Genomic DNA, 12,663 nt, shown 5'->3' on the forward strand with positions numbered 1-12,663 from the left:
CCCTGACTCAAAAACAAAACAAAACAAGTCAAAAGTTGAAAGCATTTTGATGATTATAACTTCGTCATAAGTTTCCTTTGTTTGTTTTTTTGTTTACTGAAGATAAGGTTTTACATGCAGCCCAGGTCTTCCCCCTGAGTAGACTGAGGACAAGTCTGTGTTCCTCCCTCCTGTGTCCCATAGGTGGCGCCGTTGGTCCCGTAGAGGACCCATGTCCTGAATTCTCTTAATTTGTTCGGCAATAACCTACCGGCCAGTCTTTCAATACTCTGGGGCAGTTTTCCAGGTCCTGAGGCAGGGCAGCTGTGAGTCCAGTAAAAAACAGGGAACGGGAAGGAGGGGCGGTGGAAGGCTCCCAAGTCCCCAGGGCCTGGGAAGAACTGAGGCTGCCAAGCTCTGGGGGTGTTTGGGAGCGGGAGACGCAGGGGGAACAATTCCCGCTCTGTCCAGTGTTTCCCACAGACTCAAGCCAAAGGGAACCACTGCCCAGGCCAGTTCTGCTCTCAGCCAATCCCGGTGCCACCCGCGAATTCCTTTCTTTCTCAGATTCCCAACCACCTCCGTTTAGGACCCCACTGTCCAGGCGCCCAGATTCTGTCTCTCTAAGAACTGAGTGATCGGAACCCTAGATTTCTCCTTTCTCAGACTTAGGACTGTGGATCTTGAGTTCTGTCTCCTGAAGACTTAGAAAATGGGGTGGGTCAGTGCCCCTTCTCCTTCAGAATCTGTAAACACAGTTCCTGGTGGAGTTGGGTGCCCCCTAATGGTAAAAAGAATGTGTCGATTCTGTGATCCACTTAACGTTATGAATCAAATCAGCGCTGAGTGCAGGCCGAGACCTGTAATCTCAATTAATGACAATTCCTGGCCAGCCTCCACAGCATAGTGAGAACTTGTCTTAACAACAAAAACCTGGTTGTTTGCTTGCTTGTTTTTTCGAGGCAGGGTTTCTCTGCACAGCTCTGGCTGTCCTAGAAATTGATCTGTAGACCAGACTGGCTTCAAACTCACAGAGATCCACCTGCCTCTGCCCTGGGATTAAAGGTGTTCAAAAAGCACTGGGCAGGGGGGGCTAGAGAGATGGTTCAGAGGTTAAGAGCACTGGCTACTCTTTCAGAGGTCCTGAGTTCAATTCCCAGCAACCACATGGTGGCTCACAACCATTTATAATGAGATATGGTGCCCTCTTCTGACATGTAGGCATACATGCCAACAGCACATTGTATGCATAACAAATATTTTTAAAAAAAGCACTGGGCGGTGGTGGCGCACCCCTTTAATCCCAGCACTCTGTGAGTTTGAGGCCAGCCTGGTCTACAAAGCGAGTTCCAGGACAGCCAGTACTAAACAGAGAAACCCTGTCTCAAAAAACAAACAAACAAAACCAAAAAAAAAAAAAAAAACCAAAAGCCCTGGTTTTATAGTGCTGGATATTGAACCCAGGGTGTCGTGAACACTACCAAACACTCTATTAACTACACTCTCACCCTCATTTGAATGTTAGAAAAATTTAATTTTGTGTTTGAGTGTTTTGCCTGCCTGTATATGAATGACTGGTATCCAAGGAGGTCATAAGAGAACATTGGGTGCCCTAGAACCGTAGCTACAGATTCTTACGAACAAAAGTGGGCACTGAGAATTGAACCTAGAACCTGAGTTCTCTAGCATCCAGTGCCCTTTCTAAGGTTTATTTATTTTATGTATGAGTGCTCTATGTGCACATAACACCTTCATGTCAGAAGAGGGCATTGGATCCCAAGAAAGATGGTTGTGAGCTGCCATGTGGGTGCTGGGAATTGAACTCAGGACCTCTGGAAGAGCAGCCAGTGCTCTTTCACTGAGCCATCTCTCCAGTCTTGCAACCAGTGCTCTTAACTACCGAGCCAACATTCCAGCCTTTATCTGCCTGCCTCTGCCTCCCCAATGTTGCACCACCATCACCACCCAGCCTGGCCACATCTGTATACTTTAGTTTCTTCTTGCCATGTGGTGACGAGAGCTTGGTTTTTTGATTCAGCAGTGATCCTGAAGTCAGTGCTGGGGACACATCAGTGACCACAGTAATCTCAGGTCTGGCCTGCGTAGTACAAGTGGACACATTCAGTCATGGGAATATTGCCACTCAGTAGGCATAGATGGGGGAACTGAGGAGACTAGAGAGCCTGGAGGGCTTCCCAGAGGAAGAGGTACTACCAGAGAGCTGAGATCTAAAGGCTAGGAGAGCAAGCAGAGAATGAAAGGGTAGATGCTTACTTTTTACATTTTATTATGATGGGGGGACATGTGCATGGCACATGTGTGGAGGTCAGAGGGCATCTTTTAGGAATTACCTGTCTTTCATCATGTGAGTTCCCGGACTTGAACTCCCAACAGCATTATCTTTACACTATCGGTCTTACTAGGTCTTTACAGTTACCATGCTGGTATGTGTGTGTGGGGGGTAATATAATTCATAGCTAGGAGGAGGGGAGATGCTATCAAGCCATTTAGCCTGTCAAGAGCAGATATGGATCTCTTTTCTTCCTTTTGCTAGACAGGATCGCTAGTAACTCAGACTGATCTAGAACTTGCTCTGTAGCGGAGGCTGGCCTTGGACATCTGATTCACTTGTGTCCAGATTACAGGTGTACACCACCATGCCCAGCTGGCTGTGGTACTAGGAATGGAAGACAGGGCCTCCTGCATAGGTTAGGAGCTCCACCCAACTTCATTCCCTGCCACAACCTGATATGAACCCAGGTGAGACTGAGGCAGGAAAGAAAGACGAAAAATTGCCAGTGGTGGCGCACGTCTTTAATCCCAGCGCTCCGGAGGCAGAGGCAGGCAGATCTCTGTGAGTTCAAGGCCAGCCTGGTCTGCAGAGTGAGTGCCAGCAGTCAGGGTTATACAGAAACCCTGTCTCGCAAAGCCAAAAAAGAAAAAAAGATGAAAACTCAAGGGAACAAAGGGAGAAATTGGGAAGAGGAGGGTCTCTCTCTGGGGATCCTGTTTGCCTTTTCTGCAGTCAGAAAACTTGAGAAACCAATGATACAGCAAAAACTGCCTACAGGAACAATTCATGTCTTCCTAAAGTAGTTTGAATGAGGATGTCCCCTCCCACCTAGGTTCAAGAGATGTGAACACCTGGTCCTCAACTGGTGGCCCCATTTGGGAAGCTTTAGGGTGAGGCTGAGCTACAGGAAGTATGTCACTGAAAGTGAGCTTCGACAGAGGCTTCATGATGTACACAGCTCTTATTCCCTCTGCTCCATGCATGCATTTGAAGGTCAGCTCTTCAATTCTTGCTCCAGTCACAGTACCTGCTGCCCTTTGCCATGCGTCCCTGCCATGTTCCATATGGTTCCCTGGAACTATAGCCCAAAACAAACTCTTTCTTCCAAGATCACTTTTGGCCATGGTATCTTATTACAGCAACGGAAATGTGACCGATACAGACTTCATGTGGCTGGCCGCAACCTCAGAGATCCACCTGTCTCTGCCTCCCAAGTAAGTGCTGGGATTAAATGCATTTGACTGCCTGGCTAATTTATTTATCTTTGTTTTAGGTACACTGGTCTTTCTCCTGCACGTATGTGAGGGTGTCAGATCCTGATCTGACACTAGGAACCCCTGGAATTGGAGTTGCAGTCAGTTGTGAGCTTCCACAATTCCAGAGAACTAAGAGAGACTTACACAGATATAATCTACATGAGAAGTAGAAAGTATAAAAAGACAAGATCTCCTGAGTAAATTGGGTGCATGGGGACCTTGGGGGAGGGCTGAAGGGGGGAGGGGAAAGGCAGGGAGGGGAGCAGAGAAAACTATAGAGCTCAATAAATCTCAATAAAATAAAATTGAAAAAAATAGTCTTTAAATCCAGTCCCGGGGACCTGGTGGCCTTTTTAGGCCTTCAAGGGCCCTAGATACATACACGGTACACATCCATATGTGAAGACATAAAATAGCCAGGCGGTAGTGGTGCACGCCTTTAATCCCAGCACTCGGGAGGCAGTGGCAGGTGGATCTCTGTGAGTTTGAGGCCAACCTGGTCTACAAGAGCTAGTTCCAGGACAGGCTCCAAAGCTAAAGAGAAAAAACCCTGTCTTGAAAAACAAAAACAACAAAAAAGACATAAAATAATCTAAAAACAATGTAAAGAGTTTTCAGTGGGGCTGAAGAAATGTCTCAACAGTTAAGAGGGCTTGCTTCTACCCGACCAGCATTCAGTTCCTAGCTCTTTGGTTGGGTAGGCTTGTCTCCATCTGACCAGCGTTCAGTTCCCAGCCTTTTTGGCTGGGCAGGCCAAACTGCTTGTAACCCTTTCTGAAAGAGGGCATAGTTATGTAGCCCAGACTGGCCTAGAACTCACGAGATTTGCTTGCTTCTGCCTTCCGAGTGCTGAAACCAAAGTCGTGGGCCAACATATCCAATCCTTGATTGCAGTCCTTTGGGAGATATAGGAGCTAATCTAAAATTTAATTTTGTATCTAATTAAAATTATGGCATTCTAGCTTAGTGTGCTAGCCACAAACCTGTTCATTCCAGCTCGGGAAGCTGATGCTGGAAGATGTGACAAATTCTACAAATGCCACATTTCAAGACCATTTCATTTCCCCTTACCAGGTCAAAATAAACAAAACATAAAATAGGAAGGGTTATTAAGCTCATGGTTCATGTCTGTGTCCTCAGTACTACGGAGGCTGAGGCAGGATGATCACTAGTTGAGTCCAGCCTGGGGTACAGTATGAGATTCTGTCTTTGAAAAAAAAAATTGTGTTGGATGGTGGCACACACCTGTAATTCCAGCACTGGGAAAGGAGAAGCAGATAATCTCTCTGAGTTCAAGACCAGCCTGGTCTACAGAGCGAGTTCCAAAAGAGCCAACGCTAGAGAAATCCTTTGTATCGGAAAAAAATACCCAAAACAAGAAATTCTGTCTTTAGCCGAGTGGTGGTGGCTCACGCCTTTAATCTCAGGGAAGCAGAGGCCAGCCTGGTCTATAGATGAGTTCCAGGACAGCCAGAGATAGAGAGTGTAAAACTTTAAGAAAATTCTGAGCCCTCTCAGTCTCAGCAGTAGTGCCTCCCCCCTCTCCCTGGGAGTCAAGGACCTAATAACTACACATGCACGTACTGAAATGTTGGGAACTTTCCATCATCTCCCTGAGTCCTTGTGAATGTTCTCCAAATAGAACTCAGCTACTGAATAGAGGCAAGATAACCCTTAGGTCCCTGGGAAAGGGCAAAGTGACCCTCAGATGTTCCCTCTTACCTCATCTGATCTGGCAACCTCTCTCCAGTCAATTATTGGTAATAGCCCTTTTGAATAAGTCAATCATAATAGTTAAAGAACAACTCCCAACACCCCCCCCCCCCTTTGTTTCAGTGGCTTTTTTCCTTTAAAAGTAGCCTGTACCAGCCATTTGGGGTCTTTCTGGCTTTTCGAATGCTGAAAGACCCTGTCATGACAGAATTAGTAAAATCCTCATGCTTTTACATCAACTGTGGTGTGAGAGATGGTCTCTTGGGAAACAAACAAATTCATTTGAGCACACGAAACGGTGTTTAAAAGCGGCGAGGTTTGCTGAAAAGCATAGAGCTCTATTGAAGCGCACATTAAGCTGCCTAATAGTGGCTAGGGTCCCATTTCCAGGTGTTGTGTCGTTAAAAAACCCTGAAATAGGGCCTCTGAATGCTACCACCTTGGGGGACTTGATGGCGAAAGCTGAGACTAAGGAAAACCACACCAGAAGTGAAGAACACAAACCAACGACCACCCGCGAGCCCGAGAACTACGGTCGGCTCCACGACGGACTTCCCGTCGGAGCGGGGCGTGGCCCCAGCGGGTTTTCTACGGTGGCCGGAAAAGCTCAGGAACTATAGCCAGTAGAACTCACGAAAAGCAGCGAGAGTAAGCGGAGCAGATTGCTAGGGAAGACCGTACAGTACGAAAAGACCAGGGTATGAGAGGAACATTTTAGACTAGAAAGAGCGCTTTGGAGCAGTTTCTTCCTGTTAGATCAAAATAAAACAAACAAACAACCCCCACCCCCATACACACACAAATAGCCTCCGGCGAAATGTTAGGAAGGAAGCAGAGTACGGTGGCCCAATCGGGCCTTCCAAGGGGTGCGGATACGGGCCCGCGAAGTGTGAAATCTCGCGCGATTGCGCTGGCGCCGTCGGAGACGGGGCGGGGCTGGCGGCGGGGGCGGGGACCCGGAGCGGGAAGATGGCGGCGGCGCAGGAGGCGGACGGGGCCGGCAGCGCCGTGGTGGCGGCCGGGGGAGGCAGCTCTGGTCAGGTACGGAGGCCGAGAGGTGCCTGAGGGGGGCGCTTCCCCAGCGGGGGGCACTCCCGTGTGGAGTGTCTTTTCTCTTTTGGAGAAATCGGGTGCACCGGGGGCTCCTTTCCTCACAGGGACCTTGACTATTGGGCCCAGGCAGCAGTCGGCCGCCCAGGAGGCCGGACCGTGGCGGGAACCGGGCGCTGTTGCGCGCCAGGTCCCCTGCAGGCTCGCGCCGGGCGCCCGCCAGACTCCCAGCTCGAGCCAAGGAGAGGGACGCAGACTCGTAAACCCAGACAACCTAGGTTCTCTACTGTGCTCCTCCAGGCTCCTAGAGTGCTCTGGTGTTCCGGGTCCGTTCCGCAGTGCCTGAGATACGGGGCAGTGTTTGGTTAATCGGGAGTTTTCTAGCTCTGGGGAAATACGGTAATTATGGTGGGTAAAGGGCATGGGGCTGCGGAGGCCGACAGACCCATTTTACAGACAAGGATCCCAGGGACAGCAAGACGAAGACACTTACAGAAGGTCACCCAGGTTAACTTTGGCACCCGCTCCAAGCAAAGGCTGACCGCGGGTGGTCTGTCTTGAGCAAGGTGCTCTCTGTCTAAACTGACCACATAGAGAATTTGGTCCAGATGCATCCTTCTAACCTAGCACCACTCAAACTACACCGAGACCTCGGAGCACACAAGTTCACTCAGGCTCCGTGCAGGCTTCTGGGAGAATTGATGGAGTGACAGCAAGGTGCTGTCGACCCACCCACCAGGATGTCACTGACACGTAGGAGGCTGCTCAGGGCTGATGAGTACCGCCTGGGAGGGAGGCAGGAACCTAACTTGGTGTGACCTTGGACAAGTTTTTTTTCTATGGGCCTTTCTCCAGTGGTTAATGGAGAAATTGGGTGGGAGGGCTAGCCTTGTGGGCTGTAAAGATGGCTCGAACCACGTCCCTGCAGTGAGGAGAGTCAGTGAAGAAGCTGCAGTTTAAAGAGAAGGGTAGAGACAGAAGTCTGAATGAGGGGCTGCAGGATCTCCCAGGCAGGGCAGATATACTCTCTTGAGGGGAAATACCAGACAAAAGTTGTGAGACAGAGCCCAGCATATCTGGACTAAGTCTTTCTGCCATTTCCAGCCAGCCCTAGGGTGCAGGCAGCTTGGGGGAATGTCGGTTGAGTCCTTGCTGGAATGAGTGCATTGGCTGGGTCTGTAGGGACTTCCTAGTCTCTGAACTGTGGTCCTACCTCCTTTAAATGTCTGTCAATTAATGGGTGTCAGTGGCATGAGAGACCAAGACTTACAGTGTGTTGAACTTCCAGACACATCTGAAGCCTCTCTGGTTCCCATCTCTGCCCTAAATCTTTTGTCTGTTACTTGAGTCAGGGTCTTTCTATGAAGCTCAGGCTGTCCCTGAACTCGCCACCCTTCTGCTTCAGCCTCCCAAGTGCTGGAATGATCGACATATATCACTAATCCTAGCTCATGCTTGTAAACTTTTAACATCCTTTGGCCCTCAGGATAAAGTTCACACTTTTTTTTTTTTTTTAAAGCAGATCAAGACCTGGCATGACTTTTTTTTTTTTTTGACTAGACTAGGCTTTCTTTATTCCTTTTTAGTTCTCTCTCTCTCTCTCTCTCTCTCTCTCTCTTTCAAGAAGACAGGGTTTCTCTGTGTGTAGCTCTGGCTGTCCTAGAACTAACTCAGAGATGCGTCTGCCTCTGCCTCCCAAATACTGCCCGACCTAGACTAGGCTTTTTAGCACCCTTGGTTATTGACATTTTGAGTTGGGAAATCTTTCAATGTGGGGCTGCACCTGTACTCTAGGATGCCTCTGGTGTTTGTAGGCCACGTTGTAGTGGGTATGCACCTTCCTGGCTTGACAACCAAAAATGTCTCTAGAAACTTGCAAATGTTCTTGGGGGTAGTGGTGGGTAAATGTTCTTAGGGGTAGGGGTGGGCAGAATGATCTGTGCTGGAGAGCCAGGGATTGGAGAGTGTCCCCCACTGCAAACCTGGCCTCCTGCAGTGCTTCCAGTGTTCCTCCTCGCAGTCTCCTTCTCCTGCTTCTCACTCTCGGGTCCTTGTGTCTGCCCTCTCACACAGGCCCCAGGAGCATCCACTAAGGAACCTGGGAAGCAGCTGTAATCGCAAGGCACGTGCAGTTTTTGTTTTTGTTTATTTGTTTGCTTGAAGAGAAGAGTCTCCATGTAACCCAGGCTGGCCTCAGATTTAAAGTCTTCTGCCTCAGCCTCCTGACAGGAGCCAGCATACCCCCTACCTGGATGATCTTTACTTGTCCTCTGATCTTAAATTTCCTCTCCCAAGAAGTCCTCCCAGGTTGGGTCGGGTGTGCCCTTTGGGCTCCTGGGGTTCTGCTGGGCCAACCATTCTGTTGGGTTTGTCTTCTCCACTATACTCTTGGCCCAGAGAAGTTTGTGGGGTTTTTAAATATTTATTTATTTATTATGTATACAATATTCTGTCTGTGTGTCTGCCTGCAGGCCAGAAGAGGGCATCAGATCTCATTTCAGATGGTTGTGAACCACCATGTGGTTGCTGGGAATTGAACTCAGGACCTTTGGAAAAGCAGGACCTTTGGAAGAGCAGGCAATGCTCTTAACCACTGAGCCATCTCTCCAGCCCCCTGTGTTTGTTTTGAGACAGAGTTTCTCTTTGTAACAGTCCTGGGCCTGTTCTGTAGACCAGGTTGGCCTTGAACTCACAGAGATCCACAAGGTGTGCACCACCACCGCCTGACTGTTCTGTTTTTATCAATGATATAGGTTGTGGGACCCAGGAGGGTGCTGTATGCTTAGCCAGCCCTCCACACTGAGCTGCATCCTAACCCATCCCTGGCAGGTGTTCTGTGCCAGCTCACTTCTGCAGCAGTGAATGGGACTTAGCCAGAGGCTGGACCAAGTTGGAGTCTGGGTGGTCATGGTGGATCTCAGTGGTCCTTGAAGGCATGGTTCTGTACAGCCTTGGCAGTCACAGCTGCTCCCAGACTGGTTGGAGCCTCGATGGGAGCTGTACTTTCCTCCCTGCCACCTTCACATTCTCTCCTACCGTCCCCTAGCCAGCTGACTTAGTAGGGAGCAGGTGGATCCTTCCCTTGCCTGTGTCACAGCAGTCTGTTCATCTTCCCTCCGCAGGTGCCTGACACGCTGGGGACATGGTTGTAGGTAAAAGAGGCTCTGCTTTCCCAGACTTTGTGTGCCCAGTCGTAGGTGGGGAAGCATGGATGGGGACACAGTAACAAAAATCTACCTGATCTTGGATGACAGATCCATCTTGGATCTTGGATGATATTGGACAGATATATTGCTGGGATGTGGTATGGAATGAGTGGTGGGTTGGTGGAAGAGCTGCCATTTAAGTAGGGTCTTGGGGAAGACTTCTCAGAGGAGGTAGCACTTCGTCAAAGACCTAAGAGAGGTGAAACAGAATTTCCAGAAGGAAAAAACATTGATGTAATGGGACTAGCCTGTGCAAAGGCCCTGAGGTAGAAGATACGTGGCATGAGGAAGGGCATCAGATAAGCTCAGTAAGCACTGTGACCAGACAGGTAACGGGAGAGAGAAGAGAGAAGTGGGGAGGCATGGGGTGCCAGGCTAGTGAGGATTTGGCCTTGACTCCATGGGCAAGGGGAGCCACAGGAGGGTCACCTCTTTGTTGAAGTTCAATTTAGATACAGTCACAGTTGTTTGAGAGTATAGTGGCTTTGGATGCACTCTATAGTGTGAGGTCACAGGGGCCTGTTGCCTGCAGAGGTCAGATTCCTTAGAACGGGTGATGGATGGTTGTGAGCTCATAACTGCTCAACCATCTCTCCAACCCTGTTTTTTGTTGTTGCTGTTATTGTTTTTGTGGGGTTTTTTTTTTGGTTTGGTTTTTGGTTTTTCTGGGGTTTTGTTTGTTTGTTTGTTTTTTGGGTTTTTTTTTTAAACATTTTTTTTAAGATTTATTTTTTTATTATGTATATAACATTCTGCCTCCATGTATGGCCATGTGCCAGAAGAAGGCATCAGATCTCATTACAGATAGTTGTGAGCCACCATGTGGTTGCTGGGAATTGAACTCATGACCTCTGGAAGAGCAACTAGTTCTCTTAACCTCTGAGCCATCTCTCCAGCCCTGTTTTTTGGTTTTTTGAGACAGAACTCTGTGGCTTTGGAACCTGTCCTGGAACTTGCTCTGTATATCAGGCTGGCCTCGAACGCACAGAGATCCGCCTGCCTCTCCGAGTGCTCGGATTAAAGGCATGTGCCACCACTGCCCAGCCTGTTTATTGGTTTTTGTTTGTTTTGAGACAGGGTCTCTCTATTATGTATGTAGCTCTGGCTATCCTGGGACTGTGTAGACCAGGATGACTTTTTTTTTTAAAGATTCATTTACTTATTTATTTATTTATTCATATTTATTTATTTATTTTTTATGTACACAGTGTTCAGCCTCCATGTATGCCTGCAGGCCAAAAGAGGGCACCAGATCTCATTACAGATGGTTGTGAGCCACCATGTGGTGGCTGGGAATTGAACTCAGGACCTCCGGAAGAGCAGTCAATGCTCTTAACCTCTGAGCCATCTCTCCAGCCCCCAGGATGGCTTTTAACTCAGAATTCCAGCTGCCTTTGCCTCCCACGTACTGGGTTTAAAGGCGTGTGCTACCACCTAGCTTTAATGCTGTTTTGTAGAGAAAGGGGACCTCATTTATAACCTAGGCTGACTTCAAACTCAAGACAGTCCTCCAGCCTTTCCTTCAAAGAGTTGGTATTACAGGTATACACCACCTCACCTGCTTAGATGCAGTTAAAACTCTGGGATTGGAGAGGCTGTGGAGATGGTTTGGCTATATAAACCTGGCAACCAGTGTTTGTTCCTATAGTCTACATAAAAGCTAAGGGAGAGCTAACTCTAGAGTTGTCCTCCAGACTCTCTCACACACACACACACACACACACACACACACCAATGAGAAGTAATTAATTACTCATGTATTGACTTTTTTTTTTTTTTTTTTTTTTTTTTTTTTTTTTTGAGACAGGAGCTTTCTTTGTATCTTTGACCGGCCCAGAACTCACCATGTAGATCAGATTGGGGTCAAACCCACAGAAATCTGCCTATGTTTGCTTCGTGAGTGCTGGGATTGCGGGATTGCACACCTCTCGGGCTGGAGAGCTGGCTGCTTTTGTGGGAGACTGCAGTTCAGTTTCCTCCACCCACATTGGGCAACTCATAAGTAACTGCCTGTAACTCCAGCTCAGGCTCAGCAGCCTCCAGGGGCAACTGCATGCAAATGCATATACAGTGTGTATGCACATCTCACATACACAATTAAAAAACAAAAGCCAGGGATATTGGCACACACCTTTAATCCCAGCCACTTGGTGAGTTTGAGGCCAGCCTGGTCTATATAGAAAGTTCTAGGACGCCAGGCGGTGGTGGCGCACACCTTTAATCTCAGTACTGGGAGGCAGAGACAGGCGGATCTCAGTGAGTTTGAGGCCAGTCTGGTCTCCCAAGCAGTTTCAGGACAGCCAAGACTGTTACTTGGAGAAACCCTGTCTTGAAAAACCAAGAGAGAGAGACAGAGACAGAAGTTTCAGGATAGTTAGAGCTACATAGACCCTGCCTCAAAAGACAAAAACAAAACAAAGCAATGTTTAGTAATAGATAGACAGACAGACAAAAACCTTTGGGTGGCTCAGTAGTTAAGAACACTTGCTACTTTTTTCAGAGGACTAGATTTGATTCCCATCACTGTGAGGAGAAGCAGCCAGGTGTGACTTCAAATCCTGACCTGGCCGCCACCTCTCTTCCTGACTCTGAGTCTATCTAGACTTGCTAGACTTGCTAGAAACCTTCAGCCTTCTCAGTGAGGTCTGGTAGAAGATTTTTACCTTGTAGCCAGACAGGTCTGCTGGCCCTTATACTTTCCCCACCATTAAAACACCCTTCCCTAGGTTCCCCATGTGACTGCATCTCTCCCAGCCTGTGAGGCTCACCGAGTTGACCCAGTCTGTGTGGGTTCCTACACCTCATGTCCTGGTGTCTGTCGCCTTTCTCCAAAGCATATTTTCTGTTTATCTTAGTTACGTGTTTTAGGAAGAACGTTGATTGCTCCACAGAAAGGGCTGGGTAGATGCTGGACTACTGCCTAAATCAGGTCGGTGATAGGTTGGTAGGTAATCAGGTAGGGAGAAGGGAGAAAAGCAGATGTAAATGGATGCTAGGTTGGTAGGCAGGTGAGTGTCGGCTGGTAGGCATGTGGTGCTGCACACGGCTCGTTACTACTTGCTGTTCTGCAGGTGTGTTTCCTTCTTGACGCAGCCTGAGCCACCACCAGACCCTGAGCTTAGTGGCTGTCACCTAGCTCAGGGCCTGGCACACAGTAGGTATGCAG

At 48.5% G+C, this 12,663-nt stretch overlaps 1 protein-coding gene across 1 annotated transcript in view; it reads left to right on the top strand.

Annotated features, from left to right (window-relative positions):
• Window positions 1-6,191: 6,191 nt before the first annotated feature.
• Clptm1 (CLPTM1 regulator of GABA type A receptor forward trafficking) overlaps window positions 6,192-12,663 on the top strand; it is a 30,402-nt gene continuing 23,930 nt past the window's right edge. The window contains exon 1 of the mRNA XM_048433321.3: window positions 6,192-6,282. Coding sequence (XP_048289278.1) covers window positions 6,211-6,282 — 72 coding nt within the window. The 5' untranslated portion in view covers window positions 6,192-6,210. The remainder of the gene's footprint in view (window positions 6,283-12,663) is intronic.

Source organism: Myodes glareolus, chromosome 1, assembly GCF_982192425.1.
Source record: "Myodes glareolus chromosome 1, mMyoGla1.1, whole genome shotgun sequence".
NCBI classification, from domain to species: Eukaryota; Metazoa; Chordata; class Mammalia; order Rodentia; family Cricetidae; genus Myodes; species Myodes glareolus.